General features: G+C 33.8%; 1 protein-coding gene across 5 annotated transcripts in view; it reads right to left on the bottom strand.

The window, feature by feature from the left end:
• Positions 1 to 3,727: 3,727 nt before the first annotated feature.
• Positions 3,728 to 25,389, bottom strand: part of LOC144433627 (sterol O-acyltransferase 1-like) — a 31,247-nt gene continuing 9,585 nt past the window's right edge. For all 5 annotated transcript variants that reach the window (XM_078121963.1, XM_078121968.1, XM_078121967.1 and 2 more), the window contains exons 2-12: positions 25,257 to 25,330; positions 23,114 to 23,247; positions 22,489 to 22,542; positions 15,514 to 15,621; positions 14,069 to 14,418; positions 12,980 to 13,227; positions 12,170 to 12,397; positions 11,596 to 11,694; positions 10,801 to 10,936; positions 10,112 to 10,254; positions 3,728 to 9,490 (exon numbers count right to left, since the gene is read on the bottom strand). In XM_078121963.1, the coding sequence (XP_077978089.1) occupies positions 9,401 to 9,490; positions 10,112 to 10,254; positions 10,801 to 10,936; positions 11,596 to 11,694; positions 12,170 to 12,397; positions 12,980 to 13,227; positions 14,069 to 14,418; positions 15,514 to 15,621; positions 22,489 to 22,542; positions 23,114 to 23,247; positions 25,257 to 25,330 (1,664 nt within the window). In that variant the 3' untranslated portion in view covers positions 3,728 to 9,400. The remainder of the gene's footprint in view (positions 9,491 to 10,111; positions 10,255 to 10,800; positions 10,937 to 11,595; positions 11,695 to 12,169; positions 12,398 to 12,979; positions 13,228 to 14,068; positions 14,419 to 15,513; positions 15,622 to 22,488; positions 22,543 to 23,113; positions 23,248 to 25,256; positions 25,331 to 25,389) is intronic.

Below are 25,389 nucleotides of genomic sequence, written 5' to 3'. Positions count from 1 at the left end.
ATGACATATATACCACAAGGAAATGTCCATTGTGTGGCATATTTCCCACATCTCTACCAAACACTTGTTGTCAGTTTTCATAATGTATTTTCTTGAGGCTTAATTGATTCTCTAAGCTCTGTATGAGATATTCATGCAGGAGAGGCTTCTCCCCCCCCCCCCCCATATATCTTTAAAATTTAGAAAAGGCTGAACTTTTTTGTTTATGGAATTTCATTATAAGTATTAAAGTGAAATTCATTCATACTTTATTTATATTTTATTTCAAACTCAGATCTGTTCTTTTTATTTCTATGACGAATATACATTTAGACATTTAGAATTTTATTTATAACATAAACTATTTTGTGATGTGCAAGGTACAATGGTAAGAGTTTCAGCAGTTATAACAAACCATCCAAGGCCAGTATTATCACCATTTTAGTACACTGTAAATTTTGTTCTGAGGTCACAAGGAAATGTCATTGGGTCAAAGGGTAAATTCTAATGAGGTCAATGACAACATTAATCTTTAGCCTTCAAGTTTTGAAGACACAGACTATTTGGATTGGATGAAATTCTATTCAAATTTTAAAAAACTTTCTAAGAAAACAAAAATGTGTGCAATCTTTCCACAGGCTTGGAAAACTAGAACTAAAATATTAGTTTAGTAATGTAAAGCATTGTAGCAATGATTTTGACTGTTTTCAATCTCCTCAACTGTATTTTTTTGTGGTTGTCTGATCAAAAATATAATCTTTCAGTTTTAAACTACTTAGACAAGCATAGCTTTAACATGGCAACAGATTCCAAACTTTCGCTCAAGATTTACTGTAACTGTTAAATTTGTCACTACACTACTACCTACGGATAATATAGACCAAATAAATAAACAGATGCAATGTCAGTAGCAGACCAAGTATGAGAGAATATATGTTTCGTTACTTTATACAAAAACAAATATATCCAAGTTGCAGCTCATACAGCCATAAATCATAGCATGATCATGGTTGGTAGTAGACTGATCAAAACGCTGCATTCAATTCTAATTTACCATTCTAAAATTACTATATTTTACTGTAATTCAACTTTTGTATTCAACTATTTCTTATAACAGTTTAAATGTATCGTTCTGTAAATCAAAACCTATTGTACAGTTTTAGAAAAGTTATGTATTTTCCCATAGTTTAATCTATTCTGTAAACTTACCTGAACTTTCACTGAGAAATGTATCGCTATGTATTTTGGGAATTTCTGATTTTTCTTCTATAACCACATTAGTACACATAAGACAGTTGTATATACTTCTATGTGGCTACTAGTATCATAGAGGGAATTATTTTTATAACAAGAAAGTTGTTAAAAAGTCAGGATTTTAAGTGTTGTCTTGGTTACCTGAACAATTTATAAGCATATACTGCTGAGGTGCAACCAGACATATTGAAATCATCTGAATGAAGTAAATCAGAACTTCAGAAGTGATTGGAAATTTATTCAATGATGGTATGTGAATAGGGAATTTGGTAGCAATCTATGTTTCATGTGTTAGTATTGTCTTAAAATGATAAAAGTCACACAGATCATTCAGAAAAAAGTTTGACCTTTCTGAGGAAGCAAGCAGATTGGGCTTGATACTTGATTGAAGTGTACAAATTGTAAATTACCTTAAAAGTTTATAAGTCGTATGAGAAACTGACCAAGTATAATTTTGTAAGAGAGTGTAATATTTGAACAATTCAGTATTCCTCCCAAGGCAAGGACTTGACAGTATATATATGTCTATAGAATACACACCGTAGTCATGCCCCCAAAAAACAAAAGATTTTATGGTTTGACCACCAGGATTGCTGTTTGCACATCGTTTGAAGGCCAGAGGCAATGTTTTCAATAAAATCTACAGTTCCATACAAATTCATGACTTGCAGGTTTCCTTCAACACAGAACATGTGGAAGTTACAATTCTAAAAAGGAAAAAAAAACTGGACAAAATTCCCACCTACTCCAAAATGTTTATGCTCACTTTTGTATCTTATACTGTCTACACAGAAGCCATATATCACTCGTCTATAAAAATCAATTTATGAAACCTGCACTAGCTGCAACTGAACATTAAAAAAAAGAAAGTGTTTATTAGATACAATATCATATACTCTGAACAGTATTGAATCACCAATGGGAGAATGCATTATTGTAGCTTTATTCATGATAACTCAAATCAATTTGATTTTTGGGGCCGTACCAAAAAACAGCGCCCTCAACGGCGATCACGATTTAAACCTATTACAATACTTATGGATAAGCGCGACCACTGATTAATTTGTACAATGTCTAATTATTGGTATTTTAACAATTTTCAATGAATATATTGTGGTTGTCTGATCTAAAAAATCAGTACTACAATTACAAACTAGTACAGTTTTAACATGGTAACAGATTCAAAACCAAACTTTCACTCAAGATTTAAACTTGTCACAACGCTGTCTTTTTATAATTGATTGACCGATTTTCATGGATACAGTTTTGGTTGCTTTTTGAATAGCTTTCATAAATTGATTTTTATAGACAAAAAAAAAATATCGCAGTTGCCGCTAGTGCAGGTTTAAACGTCTTACTATGGAACTACAGAGTTATGCATGTGTGTGTATGCATGTGTGTGTGTGTGTGTTAGATTACAGTTTATCTGGATATGATAACAGTTCACTGTTTTTTATTGTAATTATTCAGGTAAAATTAAATAAAATGATTTTAAAATACTGGATGTAATTTGGATGATGTTTTCTGTTCCCATGAAAGGCTGTCACCCTATTTTTAGCGTGTAAATTACCCACCAAGTTAACTTGTTGCAATCAGTATTGTGTCATCAATAATACATATTTAGATACCTGTTAAGTTGCGGTGATATTACTGTCCCAATATGGATGATTCCGTCACATGATTGGATGATTCCGTCACACGATTGGATGATTCCGTCACATGATTGGATGATTCTGTCACATGATTGGGTGATTCCGTCACATGATTGGATGATGAGGTGGGTGGAAAATATCCATATATGAAAGCACAAAACTTAACTCATGAGGGATGGCCTGTACTGGACTTCTTGGGAGACAAGTGTTTATATACTTAAAGAACTATCCAGTATCAATAAAGATTATTGTTATTAAACACCCATATTTGGGCTGATTTTTTTTCACATGTAGAGTGACAAGGAAATCTGTACCAAGGTTCTGTAGTGCTGCATTTACATATATTATAATATGCATGTGTGTATGTGTATGTATGTATGTATGTATGTATGTATGTATGTGTGTATGTGTATGTATGTATGTATGTATGTATGTATGTATGTATGTATGTATGTATGTATGTATGTATGTATGTATGTATGTGTGTGTGTGTGTATGTATGTATGTATGTATAACTGCACTATATGTATTTGTGTATGCATGTATAACTGCACTATATGTATGTATGTATGTATGTATGTATGTATGTATGTATGTATGTATGTGTTTAAATTGTGTGTGCATAAATGACTAATAAGTCAAAAAAACAGAGGACCGATAGGTATATGGTTGGAGATATTACTTTGGGTGTCTAGTTGGGACAATTGTTATCATTGTGAAATTATTAACAATCTGTCATCTTGTCATGATAAAATGAAAATTATTTGAAAGTTCAAACTCAGAATCTTAAAGGGATAGACTAACAATGCAAACAAAATACACGGTAGAAATTATTCTCTTTGAACTTGAATGAATGACTTTATTGTAATTTATTCTGGCAGCAGTTATACTAACTTAAACATAACATGGTTTCAGATTTAAATGTTGACAATTCTGATTTGGTTACCATTAACAACGTGATTGTAAATTTAGATCAAGAAATATACAAAACACACCAAGAAATGGTCAACAAAGACTAGTTTTAAATTCATGAATTAAAGATGGGTGTAAGCCTCAACTTATCACCATGGCAACCACATTAGCATAATAGTACAAGTGGTGGTTGGTAATTGAACAAAAATACATTAGCACATACTTGTGATGTAGTCTGTAGGATATGCTGATTTAGGTTGCCCTCATGCATTGGTATCGGAAAGGAGGTTTATGAGTGCGAATTACGCAACATATCTTTGATAATATAATGCATTGATATGCATAACCTGGTTTGATAATAACCCCGGTTTCAAAGTTTTTTGTCATTGAAATCAAGAACAGTAATAAATAAATTCAAAAAAGGCAAATTCTGTCTGGAAATATCAAACATCCCCATCAAACTGTCACCATGGTAAATTTGTTAATTATCTTGAATATAAGTTGAATTGCCCTTGAAAATGACAAGTTTTCTAAACATAAGAATGAAATTATACAAAATAGTTTCATCTCAGGTTAAAGTTACGCTATAATTTCACAATTATTTATACACTAAACATCTAAGTACAAAAATAAATACAATCGTTTACACACTAGACAGACATGAACACTAGAGGGCACTGTTTAATGGCATATCCGTTTAAGTAGTAACACATCCTGTCACTAGATGGCGCTATTTACTGACAAATACCATGATACAAATTGGTAAGTCAAACACATCAAATACATTGATGAATCTGGATAAAATGTGAATCAGCTCCTTAAATCATTATCATAAAGGCAAAATTTTGTAGAACACCTTGGAAATAGTTATCATACTTCGAGTCAAAATGAGTCACATATAAACATACTTGTTGATGAGATCCACTGCACCACTGCCATTACATTCTAAGAAATCAAACTCTATTTAATACATGTAGTAGTCTAAGTCTAATTCTGTACAGAGTATTGAGGAAGATAGTCTAGAGGCTATCTGTAGCTTTGAATCTCTTCTCATGTCTAGCTCAACTGAGGTGCTGAGATGAAATTTCAAATTCAACCACAGGCATCCTCACAATCATTAACATCATGTCTTTGTTAATAAATCACAACATTCCACCCAATGATAAGTCAGCATTTACTTTAGACATTTACATAACGTCCAAATATGGTATATTTGTCAGCTCAGGACGCTACTTATACATCGTTTACTGCATTCGAACAGTTGGGGTTTACTCATTTGCATGAACAACGTTTGGTTCATGATATCTCATTGAGCTAGACAGGGTGAAGAGAGATCTTGAGATTTGAAGCCACAGATAGGATCTAGACTATGAGGAAGACCAACAATCTACAATAGTATACAACTCTTTACAAAGATTTTATCAGCTCATCACAAGCTGATGTGGCAATAATAGATATCATACTCTGAAACACTAGTTATTGAAATTGACTATCAAAAGAATTCTCATCCACATTCTAAACACTTTTTAAAAAGATGTAAAAAAAAAAAAATCTCAACTTCATGCTATTTATTATAATTCAGGTGCCTACTGGAGTGTTGAAATCTTTGACTTTTTATATTCACAATTACAGCAGCAATTTGTGTCAGTTAAAAGTAGTGAAAGTCCGGCACTATATATATACATATTCTATTTCTAGTGACAAATAACTGCATTTCGTTGTTTTTTATAAATAAAGAGAATCCCTGAAAAGATTGAGTTTGAAACTCTAGTGGGATTTGAATACATTCTATGACTGCTGTAAGTTTTTTGTCTATTAAATTTTCTTACATGTAATGTGGTTGGTTGGTCAAAGGTAGGTCAAAGGTGAGTATGTAAATTAGTTGTAACAGAAAAGGTTAAAGATTACACATATTACCTTCTTAAAGTAGTTGTTTATTTAGACATTTGAACTCTGGACGACATCCCCACTTAGAATTCATAAACACAGAGTAGTACTATGTACATGCTAAAATACAGTGTGTTGCAGGTTACTGTACACTCTGTTTGATACAACCATGCAGAACTAACGTACCACTATGCAGACATCACATGTGAAAATCAAAACATTGACACCCGCATGTCTGCATCTAGTTGCAATACATTGGTTTATCTCATTTAGACTAAAGGCAGCAAGAAATTGCCATCTTGCTATCTCCAAGTTTCTACATGAGTGCATCAAAAGAAAGTGAACAGTAATCTGCAAAGTGCTGTAGGTTCTAACACAACCATAGAAACTGATCATATCTGATAACTGTGGAAAACAAAACACATGCAAAGTATTGGTACTATTTCAAATACATTACTCACTTTCTAACAGAGAATATAAGTTCATTTTTGATCTACAAAAATTACTCTGTCACATGTTTTATTTGTTTCAATGTGAAAAGTGGGACATTCTGTACATCATTCTTTCACAGTAATTTCATAATATAGACTAATAAACCAGAGTCTACACACAGTGTTTAAGTACACACAATATGGTTTGGGAACTGATAAATTTATTAGTATCCAAATGTATCTCATAAAGTTATTTCTATATTACATCAGAATCTCTTCTGAGATCTCTAATACTAAAAGATGATTCAACATGTTTTAGTTGTTAGAATAACATTATATTTCAGTACTACATTAAACAACTACCAAAGACCATCAGTTACAAACTGTACCTCCTTAAAGTGGTCATATGGATGAGGATTGGGTATTTATTTTGGATTTTTACTTTACAAAACAATTTGATCATGGCATCCTACTAGAAAAATCAATGTGAAACATCATTGACCAAGTCAGTGTTTGTAACTCAATACATTGCAAAAAGCTAAAGAATGTGTAAAAAGTTTGTTATTGTACGTACAACAACAAACATTTTGCACATTTATTATGCTTTTTCAATTTATTGAGTTACAAAAATGGCTTGGAATATGTTGTATCACATTGATTTTTCAAGTAGGATGCCATGATAAAATTGTTTTATAAAGTAAAAATCCAAAATAAATACCCAATTCTCATCCACATGACCACTTTAAGCAGTTTGCTGTGTAAGAATGCATCAAAACACTGTGCCAATAGTACCCAATAAAATGAGTTAATTATAAATCTTAAATCTCTTTGGACGAAATAGCATTAGTAGCATATAGGCCTTGCTGGTGTAAATGATGTTAGTTTTATCTTAGTAATACAGAGAAACATCAAAGCAAGGAAAATGTACATTTTGTAAATGTGTGTGATACCAATACAACAAATAAAGTTAATTTCCAAACTGTAAACATGCAGAAAGTAAACAAATTAGTTAAAGTTAATAAATACTAGATGTATGAATGTCATTGGACTGTTTAATTCTCATACTCCAACTATTGGTGGCGCCCTACCACATATTTCGTTCACTGAAACAATTGGGTGATCTGTGTGGATACATATAACTCAAGACAAATGATACCACTTAAATTTAAATTTCACACAGGTGTGCTACCGCATGCAATAATCTACTTCACCAATTTTTACTGTGAAATAACTAATAACGATGCATTTCATTTCTCAGGGCATAGCTGTTTAAAGGTGGTAAGCAGGTAACATCTACCAGGGTTCCCCAGTAATTTTACCAGGTTCCCAAACAAAATTATGGTAGATTGTATGGGAAACTATGCAATTTTTCCCCTTTCCCCCTTTCTGTTAGTGGGGTTCCCCAACTTTAGCCAAAAAAACAACATACAGTAGTCTTTCAGTTATCTATTAGAAAAATTTGATTCAATACAATCAAAGTCTAACCAACGTCGTGCATCACCCTATACTGTCATAGCAGACCCAACTGTGGCAGGAAGTGTAAAAGGAAAGTAAAGAGCGCCACCAACGTTTGGAGTGCGATTCCAATCATGCAAGTACTATAATACTGAACTAGTCGCTAGAGGGCGCTATTCACTATTTTTTTACTATCACTTTGACTTTGAGAAAAATCACCACCTCGCCTCTTATCACAACAAGATACACCTAGTTTACAGAATGATGAATTTTGAAAACTGCTTTTAAGGCATTTAGGTAGTGAAGACCAAAAATAATTCCTCAACTCTGATTAATACTCAGTACTTTATATTTGGCAGTGGGTTTTCATACCACAATAAAGCACATGAAGTAGTAGTACTGCAAATAAATTCATTTTTTTAACAAAATAAGACAAAACTTCATTTTTTTTTCAACTATATATATATCTAAAATGGCTGATTTTTAGAAATAACAACCCAATACTAACAAATATAAATAAATACCTCAATATTCGCAGCAATTATTAGAAAGAAATTTAAAGCTTATCGATAAGTACTCTTTTTCTTTATCCATTCAGAATTTTTAACAAATAATTCGCATAGCAACAATATTAAATAAAAGAATTTGATTGGTTTGCTATACACATGCAAGGTTAAGGTCAAAGGTCAACATATTGAATATGTAATTGCAAAACTGGAGTTTGTTTTGAAAATGACAACATTTTTTTTTTACAAAACTGACTTCATTCATGTCCCTGCACTATGTACATTATTTCACTCTCTTTTTTTTGGATTGACAAAATGTTTTCTTTTGACACAGAAAGGAAAAAAGTCAACAAGTTGGGTGATCAAGGCTGACATTTGTATGCAATAAATGATAACAAATAGCTGTAAACATCTGGCCAGGTTTCAAATTGAAGACCAACTTCAGATTAGGATTAAAATCAAATGTTTAATAAACGTTGTTTTTTTTCGGTAGAGCCAGTATCGAAAAATTTGTCCACAACAAGAGAAGGATCCCATGCAATCCTTATTAAAGTAACACAAATGTGCTGACAAAGGATTGAAACATGGCCCTTTAAAGTATGCTTCATCAGGGACTTCAAACAAAATTAACTGCAACACTGACAAAAAACACTCTGACATGGACTTACAAAACAACTGAAACACATAAATTTAGATTAAAGAACAAAAAAAAAATTAAAAAAAAAATTGATTGACTTGCTATACACATGCAAGATGGAGTCAAAGGTCTTACAAAATATATTATTATATTTGGCATACAAAATATTTTATTAAAATTTTATTATCTTTTTTTATTCAATATTATTTGGTTTAAATTTATGTGTTTCAATTTATTGTGATGAGTAAGCCCATGTTGCAGTGTTGTCCATGCTGCAGTTAGTTTTGTTTTGAAGCCCCCCCCGATGAAGCATATTTTAATGCGAAACTTGGTTGGATGTTTAATTTACAGCTGTGTTTTGTACTCATTAAGTGCAGACGTATACAGGTAAATACAGATTGTATACTTTTGGATGTGGCGTTAAACCATCGTTACATATTTACAGGTTTATGAGTTGTTGTTATTTGTTTATTTGTGCTCATCTTCCAAGGCTGATATTTTTGGTAGTTTGGATGTTGAAGCTGTGGTCATCCTCTTGTTAGTTGAAACCATCAATGAGATAACTAATTAGCAGGTTTGATTGATAGTTGATGAGAGTGAAGTTTAAACCACAACTTGGTTTTCTTGCAAGGTCTCCAAAATGCATTTGTCGTCAATTGAGTTGCTTAAGTGAAATCAGTTGAGATATCAGGCTTGAGTAATACTGTGTACATCATCTGATACTGGTATTGAACTACAAGTCCAGGATCTTGGTGTAAACATGTCCATCAGATCACTCTGTCAAAGAGTAAAAAGGAGAGATCACATCAGAATGTGTGTCATCTATACCATGGTGGTGATACATTTCACAGAACCTGAACAGTGCCTTCCATTGATAGAAATGCTACAGACTGCTTGGTTTTTATATCAATGAAGTTTGGAGATAAAACCAAGGTGTAGAGCTCTTCCAGTCTATATACTTTGCAGAGGGAAAATTTTGAAATATTTTTGAAATATTTATAGCAATAAATGAAATAAAAAAACAAAACACATTATCAACATTAGCTAAGAATGTCATTTACCTGGGATCCCTACCCAACTACACAAGGTATGGAAATATATACATTCAAGTTTACCAGATTTCACCCTCTGTTTAATACTCGGGTTCCCCACCAAACTATGGTGCAAGGTAGGGAAATTTATACACGTTTACTAGATTTCACCCTTGGTTACTAGGGTTATGGTACAAGGTATAGAAATCTATCCAACATTTACCAGATTTCCCCATCTTTTCTGCTAGGATTCTAAAACTGTAGCATTAAGACTGCTACACTCTGTCTTTTCATGTACAAGAAAAAATGTTTTACACTAGCAATAACCAAAATCACAGTACGGTAACTAAGGAGTGAACTAACTTACCGACTCCTGGGGGCAGTTTATCCTGGCATAAAACTCCTGACTGTACAGACACATTAGCAGACCATTGCCAATAAATAATGAAACCCACATAAATACATTCCATCCTCTAGCTGAACCTTTATCAGTCAAAAACATGAAAGACACTGACAAAGAAATAAAAGAAAGTGATTATTGATTAGCCAACAACTCAACAAAATTTCCAAATGAACCAGGAAACATTATATAAATTCATAAGGTTTATTCTCATGATCAGTCAAAGTGATTTTGCTCATCTTTCTCAAAATTTTGTTTTTTTGGGGATGAGGAATATGTTTCAGATATGTATGAGGGACGTCTTTTCATTTTCTTCTTAATTTAATTGGGGGAGGGAGAAGAGAGGGGAGGAGGAGGAGGAGTGGAGGAGGAAGAGGAGAGGGACGAAGAGGATGGAGGAGGTCAAACTAAGTAGAAAGATATGGTTGATGAGCCACTTGCTTGGATATCTATTTCACTGGATAGAAATGATACACCAGAAAATCTTCTTTTTTAAATTTTTATTTTTTTATTTTAGTGGTGGTGGTGGGGTGGTAGACAGGGAACAGATGACAAAATTCTGGTTTGTTTTATTATCAGTGAAAACAGCTATCTGTGATTATCACTGCAGTTAAAATACATTTGATGAAAAGGAAGTGTTCCACAGTAATACTTACCTCCAATTCCGGCAAACATGAGGAAAAGTACTGGATAACAGAACCGGAATGTAATAATCAAAATGTATTCATGTGCCATAGCTGATAGTAGGAAAGTTGACAATAACCCTATAGTACGTCGATTTGGTCCTAAAACCTGTAACAATTAATAGGGATTTTACGTCTCATTGCAGATCTCATGAGATATGCAAATATGCCTAGCAACAATGGTTGTCAAACATGTGATTGTGGTCAAGCTTTCGCCATGGCCATGTGGGATGATGTTCAGAACAATAGTGTTGCTAAGCATTTGATACTTTCAGCTTGACCACCCTCAAGTGGTTGCTATGGACGCAATGGCTCAGGTGGGATCTCGTGAGATCTGCCACGAGATGAAAGATGGTTTATATTGAAGTCTGAGTTAAAACTAGATGTCTCTTACATGATATCAGAGATTATTTAGGGAAAAAGTTTTTCATTAATCATGTAAATTTCGGCAAATAACAAAATTTTGTCTGAGAATTCTTAGCTCTTGGTTTAGTTTTCATAGTGTGGGTCCATGGCACATGTATGTGAATAGGATAACTGCTGTACTGTTATATGTAAGCAGTGTAATTAGTGCTAATAATATTAGCAATCTTCTGTGTATATTGACAACATGTATCACACATAAGCTAAGTTGTATGACAGTGTACAAATTGAAACTAATGGATTCTGGTTATTTCCAGTCATGACAGTTGTAATAGTCAGAATTAATCAGATTTACTTGCACAGGTGATGTATGATGTTTCACGATGACAATATATATTTACTAACCTTGATGGAATCTTTATAAACATAGCTGTATAGCCAGTCATGAACTACAACATTCCATGTTCGGTAATAATTGGAAAATGAGGTAGAATTCCACCAATCCTGGAAAATATGTAAAGTTGACGTAAAATTAGGTAAACAACATAATGAATATGGATTAGATGAACAATAAATATTTACTCCTAAGTGCTTGATTCCTTCACAGTCATGAATATACATTGTTCATCTAATAAATATCCATGTTTGTTAAGTCCCACAAGGCTAGTGTTCACTGACGGAACAAACGAGATGAAATACAGTTTCAATTTAGTGTTTCTTGGCAACCGAGTGAAAATTTCGAGATGTGAAATCATGAAATGACTCTCCAGAACTCAAAGGTTATGAAAATACCTGTACGCCCTGGAGTAGCATTTTAAGTTATTCAGATATGTGCAAAACATGAACTTGCAAGTACACTATCTCTTAATACACACTGTCATGTAATTTTTTACTTTGGTCGGACAGAAACACATACAATACATTGCATAGAAACACTGTAACCCGACATATCTTAAATAGTTATTTAGAGTAAACTTACCCGGTAGAACATTCTGTCAGCAAATCGCAACATTTCGGCAAAAGCATTTAGCCAGGAATGTAATATAGCAAAGAATGCCACAATGAGTACCAATGTACCAGGTAACATACTGCCAAATACCGACAATGTCAAGTTTCGTATTGATAACACTTCTTTGCCAAAATTTTGAAATACAGGCATACAGAATCTTTCAAATATATAGTAAGTGTAGAATAGACAACCAATAACCTGAAAAAAAAATAGAAACAGATAAAATAGGATTAGATTCACTCAATGGGTGTACGTAGGTCTAAATGGTACGAGTATGAATGTGAACATCATTATCAAATTTTGTGCAACTCTTAGTCTAAGGGACTGACTAACAAACAACACACACACACACACACACACACACACACACACACACACATACACACACACACACACACACACACACACAACCACACACATACACAAAGGCAGACAGTGACACACACACACGAACATATAAACACATGTATGCAGACACTAAGACACACTCAAACTTATAAACACATGTACAGACACACCCCCACACACTCTTACAAACTCAGTTCTGGGCCCAATATATACTTGAAATAACTCACCATGAATTCAAATTTAAGTTAAGCCTTGTAACATGATGGTCTATGAGGTTTGTGAGCTCTATTAAGCAGTCATTCAATGAACGTGAGACTCATAAACACTTCTCACATTTTTTGTAATTTTCCAAATGACCTAGTTCAACATGCAAACACATCCCTCAATGCCTCCCAGTGTAAGTGTATATCAACATACTCATATAACACTAACCTGAATGAAATTAGAAAATACATAGTTCCACCTTATTGAAGGTGTTCTTGGATAATGATCCCTGTAAACCAACGTTGGTGCAAACAAGAAGTATAAAAACTGGGAGAATCCCGGACATGGTGTGGCATCATCCATTGGGGAAACGTTAGATGAGTCACTGCTGGTATTGGTAGTGGTTGAACCACCTTCACTGTAGGTTTGATCATCAACATCTGAATCTTCATCAAGTCTCTCATTCAAATCATTGTCTGTGTCAAGAAAACATATCATTTTATAATTACTTGATATTCTGATGAAAACTTTCGAATTTAAATTTCAAATACATTGTACATAATATACTATATAGTCTGTAAGGTACGCCGTGACGGGTGGCCTCACACATCGGCCAACCCATCCCAGGTTGAAAGGAGGCCGATGAGGGCAGAACGTCACGATGTATCTTACAGTCTAGAGTACATAATACTGCATAGAATCATAGACCCTCCACCCATGAATCAAGTTTAATGTTAATTGTCAAACAGTTAGTGAAACAACAGCTTGCATTATGCCTTTTTACCTGGGTGCTAGGGGTATTTGGGAATTTTAGGTATGGGTACTGTACAGGTCTGCTCAAGAATGACAATAGGCTTATGAGCTCAGTGCTAACAACACTATATTTTAAATTGGAAGAAACATCTTGATTACTAGCTCCAAGTTAACACCAGGATAGCCCAGTGTAACTATTAGACCGACACCAGGCTGGTCAATCACTAAGGCCATCATTCTTTCTTTGTATCAACTGTATCAGATTGCCAAAGAGTATCATTCTCTGAGACCAAACACAAGGGCAGGCTTTGCAAGTTTTTGTTTTTTGCTAACTTTTAGTTACCGTTCAATTACAAGTTATTGGTTTGTTTTTGTTTTTTTATCTGCTTTTGTTTTTGTTCTTTTGGAGCCTTATCATAATTCAGCTGGAAAAGGCTTTTACTCTGATCAGCAAATGTGAAATTTATTGATCACTAGCTTTAAATAATATGCAGAGCAAATTTATTCAACTTTAACTTTGGTCAAAGTTGGTATTATAAAAAGTAACGTGTGTTTCTCACTTACCTGAGTGTGGTTTATAAAGTAAAGCCCTTGGAATATTCTCTCTGACAAAGGAATGAGTCTTCATCATAAACCTGACTTGTTCTGTCACAACACAAATAGTGGATGCTGGTGGAAGATCATGATATAGTATCGACTGTACAGGAAGCACTAGGAAAGCCACTTGATATGCTACGTACAGGAGAGCCCAGACGATGTCAGGAAGTCGTCCTACTAGGTGCCGATTATGTGACCAGGTATGGAATGCAGGGAAGATGACCAACATAGTGGACATCAACATTAGACACCATACCCACATCACTACAGGAAACTTGCCAAATGCCCATGTTATGGTTGAAAAATTAAGTTTAAGTCTGCAAATAAGACACAATGATACAAGATAAACATTAACGCATCAAAAGTTACATCCAGTAGAAATTTTGTTTTACTATTTACTAGTGAATATGTTGGCAAAGTTATAATAAACTTGAGGCAAAACATAAGAACAAAAAATGTTCCCTCATTACTGGCACTGCATGAAAGGGTGGCGTTTCCAGTTCGGTCACAAAATGGAAATGCAGCATCTCCAGATTGACTGCATTTCTGTTGTGTGACCGTCATATATACGGAACCAGGAGTGCTACCATTTCATGCAGGGGTACCTTAATTTCATATTTGGTTTCATAAATTACATCACCTTTAATACAGAACAGACTAAAACAGGCACAGACAAAACAACACTAACTGTAGTTTTTAATGTTGAAATCTGCATGTCAATTTATGATGCTACAACAAGTCTGGGAAGCAAAATATGCAATTCAGATATACAATCATTTTCTGATTTGCTAGCCTAGGATTCAGCCTGGTAACATCAGATTAATTAATTAATTGCATGGCTAGTCAAGTGTTAAACATTGGGCTGATGCAGGTATTGCCCCTTTCAGTTGCTAACACATACTGGTAAGGTATTAGTGCCAGCCTAGTGATAACACTGGGCTACTGAAGGTAGTAACCCTTCAGGTTGATAACATACATGTATGCTTAGTATTTTTTGAAAGGGAGGTAAGTAGGTAAAAACTTACCTGAGTTCCCAAGTCATTTTACTGGGGTTCCCCACCAAAATTATATTACAATGTACTAAAAACTGCCCTGTTTGTTACCGGGGTTCCTACACCTTAGCAAAAACACTGCATGATGCTGGTGACATATTAAATTATCATTTTCATAATTTTCAATACCCAAATAATTTTGGGACATGTCATCAAAATATTGATCAGGTGATTCTACCTGGTGTGAGCACTGATTTAGAATGGTGTTATTATTGGGCTGGCACAGGCAGAATTCTTCATTCTGAGCTAGTACAAGCCAGGTATAAGCACTTCCAGCCTGGTGCTATGCTGATACCAGCTCAGTCAGAAAGTCTTAGAGATTCTTGAGAGAGAAAACTGTAATAGGACTACAGAGCTTACCTGCCAACCTCCACTACATCATAGACTATTGTATTCAAACTAAATATGATAAGTATAGCTACAAAGATATGTTGAATTGTCTTGATGTGACTCACTTCTAATAATTCTCTGTAAAAAATAAAGAATAAACAGAGATAACATTCAATGAGGGTTTTATATCGTATCGTATCGTATTGTACCATATCGTATCGTATTGTATCGTATTGTATTGTATCGTATCGTATCGTATTGTATCGTATTGTATTGTATCGTATCGTATCGTATCGTATCGTATCGTATCGTATCGTATCGTATCGTATCGTATCATATCATATCATATCATATCATATCATATCATATCATATCATATGGTACCATATCATACATCATATCATATCACATAACTAATTAAGTCTGTTATCTTTACTCATATCTATGGCAGCTTGTCAATTTTGTAAGGTTTCAATATTCAAAATAGTTTTGAAATGCATCACAAAATTATTTGTTTATTACACGACATCCTGTGTTTATTTCTGATTCCCCAAACTATAAGTCTGTGACGTAAACTATCCTGACATATGAAAGTTTGTTATCAAAAACAACTGGCAAACAACCGGTATATACGTCATGACTCCATTTCACGAGGTATATACGTCATGACTCCATTTCACGAGGTATATACGTCATACGTCTGAATTTCACAACATTGTGTTCATTTCGAATGGCTGCATCAAATTAAACTCTGTAAAGTAAAATCAATACATGAAATTTGTTTTCAAAAAAATTTGGCTTGCAATATTGTTATTTGTACGTTTTATATTTCCCATGCCTACAATAGGCTACATCAAGCTGTGACATCAATATCTGTGCACAGACGTCGGTTTTCAAAAACATCAGACCATTTGACGTATAATGTTCACATGCGTCATGCAAGTATTTACATGAAGTTTCTGAGAGCCAATATAAAAACCTGAATGAATTAATCTGTGTTCAAAACATGGAAAATACCATTAGATGTTTTCCCCAAAACATTAAAATGTAAATATTGCGGATGAACAATTCACTAGAAGTGACGATAATAAATTAATCTCATGATGAATCAATCAGTCTCTGTTCCAAAAACATCAAATGGTATTCTTCTTGTATAATATTAATGTGATGTGACTTGCCATGAACCATTCAATAAACAGGTAAACTCTGATTGTGTTTGAAGGACATTGCTGCCACAAATACCAGTAATGTCAAAATTCCTGTACAAACAAGTATTGAAACATACCACTATTGTATTTCAATCAGTTTTAAGCTGAATCCTAGCTGATATGGTAACCTTTTTTTAATCTTATCTCTATGGTAACCCTTTTTTTATCATACCGCCATACTTAAAAGTTACATCATTATCACCTCATTAGTATCTGATCATCTTCCTGTCTACAACAGTTTTTATTTGCCTGATAAAATTTTGATTTAAAAAAAAAAATCATTTCTATCCAAATTGCACGCAATCCATAGTATACAACAGATTCAAATATTAATTTGTAAATTGTACATTAATTCTAATACTATTTGAAGACCAATTACCAAATAAGGAAATTTTTTCATTTGTACTATTGTAATAGTATGCCAGTGCCATGACAACAACACAATATTGACACCACCAGACAAAGCTGTGTACATGGAACCTCTGTCCTTCCATGAACCTTTAAATAAGCGTATGCCATCTGTTGCAGCATGAATGTAGTATACATTGAATTAAATCTATTTCATGGCAACAATTTAATCCTATTTTGTACAATTAAGTTACACGTCATATTTCTCTACATTATTTCGTTATTTTCAATGAAAGGTCCTTAATGTCACATTTAAAGTAGCTACCTGGATGTCCTTGGGGTTATTTCATAAAAGTATATAATTATTGGAAACCACAGCCTTGTTGCCCTTGCTGTCTTGATGACAAAGAGCTGTTGATACAATAGTGGTTTCATAAACCTCTTCACAATTTTTTTAATGTGTTCTCCAATTTATTTGAATAAATGTTAAAATAAATTACATTCTAAACAATACTAAAATCAAATACATGACAACAAACGATCATAAATCTATGCTTTCTTTAACTAAAATGTTGCTTAAGGTAGAATGTACCTCTTGGACAAATTTCTCTGAAAAACAGAGTTCTAAAATTAACCTCAAACTTTGCCATATAAAAGTTTGTTCCTTGTCCTTTGAAATAATAAAAGAAATTTTTGGGTTCGCCATCTTGTTTTCCAAGAAATTTTCAATCATTTATTTTCCCATATTGTTGACACTGTGTTTGGCTGCCATATTGGATTCTAAAACAACTACAATTTTGATATCATTTTGACCTTTATTTTAAAAATTTGTATGGTGACCCCAGATTTTTCTTCCTCATTTTAACTGGGAATAGGTTTGACTTTTCTTGAACAAAGTTACAGCAAAAAGTTTAAAGTCAATTTCAGAGGTGCATTCTACATTAACAGCAGCAAAAATCAGAGTTCTTGGTATGAGCAGTGTTCGGTAAATTTTACATGCCAGTGAGTTCCCCTGGATGTCCTCCTGGGTTCTCAACCACAATTATGGTACAAAGGATGAAAATGTATACAAATTAATCCAGACCCTCACCAACCCCCACCCCCACCCTTGTCACTTGGGTTCCAAAACCTTGAACAAATTGAACCAGACTAGAGTTCCAAAACCTACATAGTTAAACTGGCAAGTTGTGCTTGGTGCACTACAATATTAAAATACAAGTACCATGTTCTTTACTGTCAGATTTAGTCTGAAAAATCCAGCCGTTTATCTGCTTCTGTAACCACTCACTACCCCAGGCCTGGTGTGAGAAAGCACATTATATAATCAGAAGGAACTTGAAGGCTTGGATCTTTCAGGCTATGTCACAATGTATTCACATCTGGAATTTCTTCACAATGACAAATATCCTTGGAGACAAAAAAGCCCATCATTTCTTTGTCCTTATTCTATTTCTGAACAACAAGGCGTGTTTTTTAAAATTTTACTATGACTAAATATATTGTTCTTAAAATATTGTTTTTGCACTTCTAGAGTAACTGGCAATAAAAATCTACAATAATTGTCCAGTACAGTTAAAACAATTATGTGATTAAAACCATGTTGAAGTCATTATTGTACTCATTAACTATTCCTAAAACATGTTGTTACAGTCAATTATTAATTGTTGTGGGATGCATCTCATATTTTAATATTTACATTTTAATAATGATAGGTATTACAAATAAAGTTGACCTCGTTAAAGGACAGATTTTAATCTCACGTTCTCACAGTCTAATAAAGATCCAGTCATTGTTTGTACTTATTGTAAACTAATTAACCTCCAAGGGTTGGAGTTTGGGTTGCATAAACGAAAACAAGACTGGATTTTTCACAGTTTCAGTCTAAGGTTCTTGAATTTGTGTTATTTTTTTTTCAGTGGAGCAATAAGGAATATTTAGGGTCATTCTTTAATTTAGGCCCACTTTTCTTCTCAATAACTTTGTGAATTAACTGTTTTCACACTTAAAATTCAGTCTTAATCTGAACTGGCCCTTTAATTTGAACATTAGGGAAGGTCAGTGATATATCTCCCAATATTTGCACTCTATTCTATATATAACATTTTAGCCACGGAGTATGTAACATTTGTTTGCATAGCTGTACGTATTAAGTTTGTCTGGGATTATAGTACAAAAATACTTCTTACACTCCCACCTCAGGTGTGTCCTTGTAAATATGAACATGTCCTTCTGAATGACTCTTGAAATTATCGTAACTTGGAACACATGTAGGAACACTCCTGAAGCCATCCTGAACTTGCATTGTGCGTGACCACACATGATTCTATAGCATGAGTCAGTCCCATTTGTAAATGAAAAAAAAAATGACCCAAAAATGGCAAATTTTGTAAGGTGATCTTTTTTGATAGAAGTGTGAATGCTAGCTTTGGAAATGATATCTACCTGTCTATTACTAAGTGCATGTCATCAAATCATCCCATGTGTACTGGAAGGATTATTCAATTTTTTACTTACTACCGAACCGGAGCAAATATAGCATTTCACTTAGGCAGTGCAATGTCACAGTGTTTTTTACATCTTACACAACATTCTTTGCAACAAATTAAACAAAATACAGGCACTGATACCACATTTAAAATGATACAATTTATCTCACTGTGAACATAAATAACAGTTTTGTGTTGGAATCTTCATTGTTTCATCTGACAGTGATGATTTGTGTTCACAGTGAGATAAAATGTATCATTTTACATGCTTGCATGCTATCAGTGTCTGTATTTAAATAGTTTATGTAATCTGTGACAGAAAACCTTGTGTGAGACGTAAAAAACATTGTGCTATGAAACTAGTCACTCTTATTTAGTAGTAAGTGAAACTCTATAGTCACTCTAGTTTGGTAGTAACTGAAACTCTATAGTCACTCTAGTATGGTAGTAACTGAAACTCTATAGTCACTCTGGTTTGGTAGTACATTTTGTAATTGAAACTCTATAGCCTAATTTGGTAGTAATTGAAACTCTGTAATCATTCCGTTTTCGTAGTAATGGGAAATTACAACTTATTAAAAATACCGCCAATGGCGTTGTAGCACAACTGTAGTTTTTAAAAATGTTTATCCATATGCTAGTCTATGCTAACAATAGGTGTTTATTTGCTGAAGAACTATCCAGTTGCCTATCCAACCATGTTGATATCTTTACGATAAATGCTATCATTTGGCTGTTGCTATGGGCGTGGTCATGTTGTTAGATATATTTGCATACATTTGTGTATGTTTTTGTTCACTTGTGTATGAATTCCTGATATTGTCTTTGCAATATACATGATCATTTGGCTGTTGCTATGGGCGTGGTCTTGTTGCTAGGAAAATTTACATACATTTTTTGAATGTCTATTCAATTGTCTATTAAACCCTGTTGTTATCTTTGTGAAATACACCACCGTTTGGCTGTTGCTATGGGCGTGGTCATGGTTACTAGGGTATTTGCATACATTTTTTGAATGTTTATTCATCTGTCTTTCTATTCCTGTTGTTATCTTTGCAATATACGTGATTATTTGGCTGTTGTTATGGGCGTGGTCTTGTTGCTATGCAAATTTACATACATTTTTTGGATGTTTATTCAATTATCTATTAAACCCTATTGTTATCTTTGTGAAATACACCACCGTTTGGCTGTTGCTATGGGCGTGGTCATGGTTGCTAGGGTATTTGCATACATTTTTTGAATGTTTACTCACTTGCTTACCAGATGATGTTGTTAGTTGACCAAAATATACTGTCATTTGGTTGTTGCTAAAGGGTGTGGTCATGGTTGCTAGGGCCAATTTTGTCAAAATGTTTTTAAGAAAATCTGCAGAATAACAGTTTCAGAAACATCTTGCCAAGTTTCAGACTAATTGACCAAGTACTTTTTGAGATATAAGTTTTTGACCAAAAATGAACATTTTTACACCTAATTTGCATATCACTCATGGAATCATGGTATGCTTAATATTTCTTCGTCCATACATCCCTAGATACATTCCCATTAAATTTCAGCCCAATCTGCTCAGTAGTTTTAGAATTATAGATTTTTAACCAAAAAGACACATTTTTAGCTCTAATTTGCATATCACTGATGGAATCATCCCGTCATGAACAAATCTTACTTTACACCCCCTTAAGAATGTTCCCACCAAATTTCGCACCAATCTGCCCAGTAGTTTCTGAGTTTAAGTTTTTTGACCAAAAATCACATTTTTTGACCCAAATCACACACCTGTGATGCGATCATTTTGATTTGAACAATTTCCCAACTAGACACCCAAAGTAACGGACCCACCAAATATCGTGGCAATCGGTTCAGCGGTTTTTGACTTTAAGTTGTTTACACACACACACACACACACACATCCACACACACAGACAGACAGACGCCGGGCGATCCCTATAGCACTACTGAACAAGTTCAGTTGTGCTAAAAAAGCACATTTGTGCTTATTTATAGCAGACAAAATAATCCAAAGGATGGTATTTCAGAAACGTAATAGTTCTATGTGTAACTATATACCAGGCAAATCCAATTTTATGATATTAGTCTCCCAAATAAATAAATAAATGGATGATATTATTGTGAATAGCCAACAGACAAACTACTATCACTTAGCTATATGGGAAATCTTATGCTATGATATCAGCTCCCTAAATAAACATATATGATATTTTCATGAGTGGTTAACAGACAGTCTACTGTCATCCAACTATTGTATATACATATACATAATCAATATCTTTGTTAAGGTTTTGGGAACATGAAACTGAGAGGGAAATTTAGTAAAAGCTCACACAGAAATCCAACTCTGTACCAACTGCAAGTTCATGGGAGACTCTGTAAAGTAGCTTTGCCAGTGACTTGACTACTTTTATAGCAACTTATGATCCTATCTTCTTCTTTATTTTAACGTCCATTTTAACATAGAATATGTTGGAGTTTTCATGAACAAAGTACCATCAAAAGTTTAAGATATTCAATTTCCAAGGTACGTACTCTGTCAAATCCTGTACTGCATAGGTTCATGGTTTGTACTGTTTCAGAGGTTTACAACTTTCTGGATACCTTTGTCCAGTGAAGCATTTTCAAAATCTAGCACGGAGCCTTTAAAGGCCAGGGTTTCAATTCCTGGTTTTGACATCAGTGTTATCTTATCAGTGGCGCTATATATTTTTTTTAGAATGTTTCTGTCACGCAACTGTTTCACACACCTAAATTTGAACCCTTATCCAAACTGGGCCTTTAAAGTGGGGTGATCAATTGGGGGATGAACTTTATACAGATTCTTTGTATTTTGATCCACACTGGATAACAGAATTATGCCACATGCTAATAAGAGTGAGGTGGTGTGATGTTGTGATCAGTTCATTGTATAGACATGTATGTCAAGTGTAGAGATTATATACAGTACTTACGTTAGGACAGACCGTCTGGCAATAAAGGTTTTGTCTGGTAAGTCACCATTTTTCCTTTGAGGAAGAAAATATAAACAAAATTAAAGCTTTTTAAAAATCACTATTAATAATCTCTTTTTTTTCATGAAATTATCTAGAAGTTAAGGGAAGTTACTTTGAACTCTTTATCTGTACTTTTCTGGCCTGTTTTAGTGAAAAACAAACAATTCTCTGAAATGCAGTGAAGAGAGAAAGTCTTTGCATGTGTACACATAATAATTTTAGTTTTTTACAGCACTTCCCCACACTGTGCCCAAAGCAATTTACAATTAATACCCCTGGCATGGACCTATAATGACACAACAGCCCTCTATACTTCCCTAATGCCATGGGGGCATACAATCCAGTGCAGCCTCTATAAGCACATAGGATTTTATAAAGCACTCACATTGCAACCCCTATCCTACCAGGTCCCCAATTATACAGCTGGGTTGACTGAGGTACAATCGTGGTTCAAATCTTGCCCAAAGACTTTAGCTGTTCAAAAACAAAGTGCCAATGTAAGGCTTGAGCCTTCAACCTGCAGATTCTAAGCTGGCCAGTCTGACTTCACATCTCTCATTTCACACACAGCTGATTACCTTACCTTCTCTTTCTCTCCGGTTCCTCTAGTATTGGAGTTGATCGTCCAGATTTATTGCCGTCCACTTCATCAATAAAGTTAGTAAAAATGTCTTCCAACTGAGCATCTAAATGTTCAACAAGCTCACTCCGGAGACTCTGCAATCAGACAAAAAACATCTCTATAAAAAAATTACCAGAACAATTCAAATCTGGAGACTCTGTAATTAAACAAGAGAAAGCTGTCTACAAAAAAAGTTACCATACAATTTCAACAAACACTTAGGATACTGCAAGAATATACTTTCAAGAAAAGTTTAACATAAAAATTTACTACTTCACATTACAGATCAAAGCAGTTGTAACTTTACAGCAGATTTTTTTACAGCAGGTTTGTGTACTACCATTTAACACAAACTTTTACAACAACTAATACAACCTTACAAGCTTTCTTACTCATTTTTAAAAAAAATCAAATCAAATAATAATCAAATGTTTATAATAAAATTTAAAAGTAAGAATTGGTTAAAATAAACATAATTGTGCAGGCTGTATAGCAAAAAGAACCATGAAAAATGGTCAATTGCTTAGTCATCTGAAAACACCTGTCTAGTCAAGTACAATATAATGACTAGTAATTGATAATTTTTATCATTTTTCCAAGGTTCTGATTTATAAAATACAAAATGTTATTATCCATACACGACTGTCAACCTAAAATCTTAATTGTATTACATTTTTTCTGACTGTCCTTTTAATATCTTGATTCTAACAATAACAGACTTTAAAACTTGATCAAAGGGTATTTCTATAGACATCAAATTTTTGTCGCAATAAATTGTACAATTGATAATTTCCATTGTATCAGTCAGAAAAAACATAATAGAATTACGATTTTAGGTTGACAGTCATGTATGGATAGGAACATTTCATAATTTATAAATTGGTAATTTCCATTGTATCAATGCAATACCAGTGCCAAACCTGAACACATACTAAGTGGTAAAAAACTAAAGTTAATTTTTAAAAAGTTTTGGCACTTTTCAAAACAAATGTTTCATCAATATTTTCTAAAGAAAAACACTCAATATAATCTTATTGACTGATTAAATCTAGATGTTTGGGTCCCACAGTCTTGGATTACTGCTATCTTTAGCACTGTACATAAGTTGAGTCATACAGATCAAATAAGATCATATGTTAGTTAAGGAGCAATATTTAATACAGCTCTACCAGACAACTGGTGTCCACTTCTTAATTTTAATCCTAATTTGAACTAAGCTTTAAAGGCCAAGAATTCAATCCCAGGTTGGTTCTTGTTTTACTGCTAGTTTATCAGTTGACCCTCAGAGATTACATGAACCACTCTTTTTTTCTAGACCTTCCTTTTCTACTGTTTATCTCATCAGAATGTTAATCCTAAACCAACGTAGACATTTAAATGATACTTTATCATTAGAAGCATTTGATGGAAACCCACTTGTTCCTATATTGGTACTGAGAATGCAGGGTGCAGCTACATTGTAGTGGTGATGGGTGGGGTGTGGGGGGGGGGGGGGGTGTCATACATGTATGTGTACATTGTACATAACACAATTGTTATCTATACAGTTTTAGTAAATTGACACTAGATAGTCTTATAATGTACACATTCTTGAGTAAACCAACATAACTTAATTTTGCATTAGTTATGTGTTCATCTTAGGATTGATAACAAAATTTTATAAAATATGTAAAGCTCTTCATGACTTAACTCCAGAATACATTTGAGATCTTCTCCAGCCATACACACTGAGTCGCACTCTACATTCTACAAACAAGAATCTGCTTGCAACAACAAATTATAGACAAATCACCTATGGAAGTCGTTCATTCTCATATGCTGCCCCCAAACTATAGAACTCTTTGCCACTTGACATTCGCCAAGCCTCCAGCCTGGGTTGTTTCAAAACAAAACTAAAGACTTATTTGTTCACCAAAGCCTGCAGTGTGCTTTAGCCAGTCAGCGCTACTGAACAGAACATTGCTCTGGAATTCAGCACTATAGAAGTTGATTTATTGATTGATTGATTGATTGATTGATTGACTGATTGATTGATTGATAACTTTACAAATAACATTTTGTATATAACCCTCCCTCATATTAGATGAAATAATGAATGTCTTACCTGTGCCTTTTCTCTGATTTGTTGAAGATGGGTATTGTTCATTCTGGTGGCTAGTCCTAAAGAATTTGAAACACCTGTGAATTATTGATGAAAAAAGAAAAAAAAATTGATTAACATAACATTAACCATAAAA

Source organism: Glandiceps talaboti, chromosome 4 (genome assembly GCF_964340395.1).
Source record: "Glandiceps talaboti chromosome 4, keGlaTala1.1, whole genome shotgun sequence".
Classification (NCBI taxonomy): Eukaryota; Metazoa; Hemichordata; class Enteropneusta; family Spengelidae; genus Glandiceps; species Glandiceps talaboti.
The sequence above is the reverse complement of the archived record's forward strand: the minus strand, read 5'-3'. Positions and strand labels throughout refer to the sequence as shown.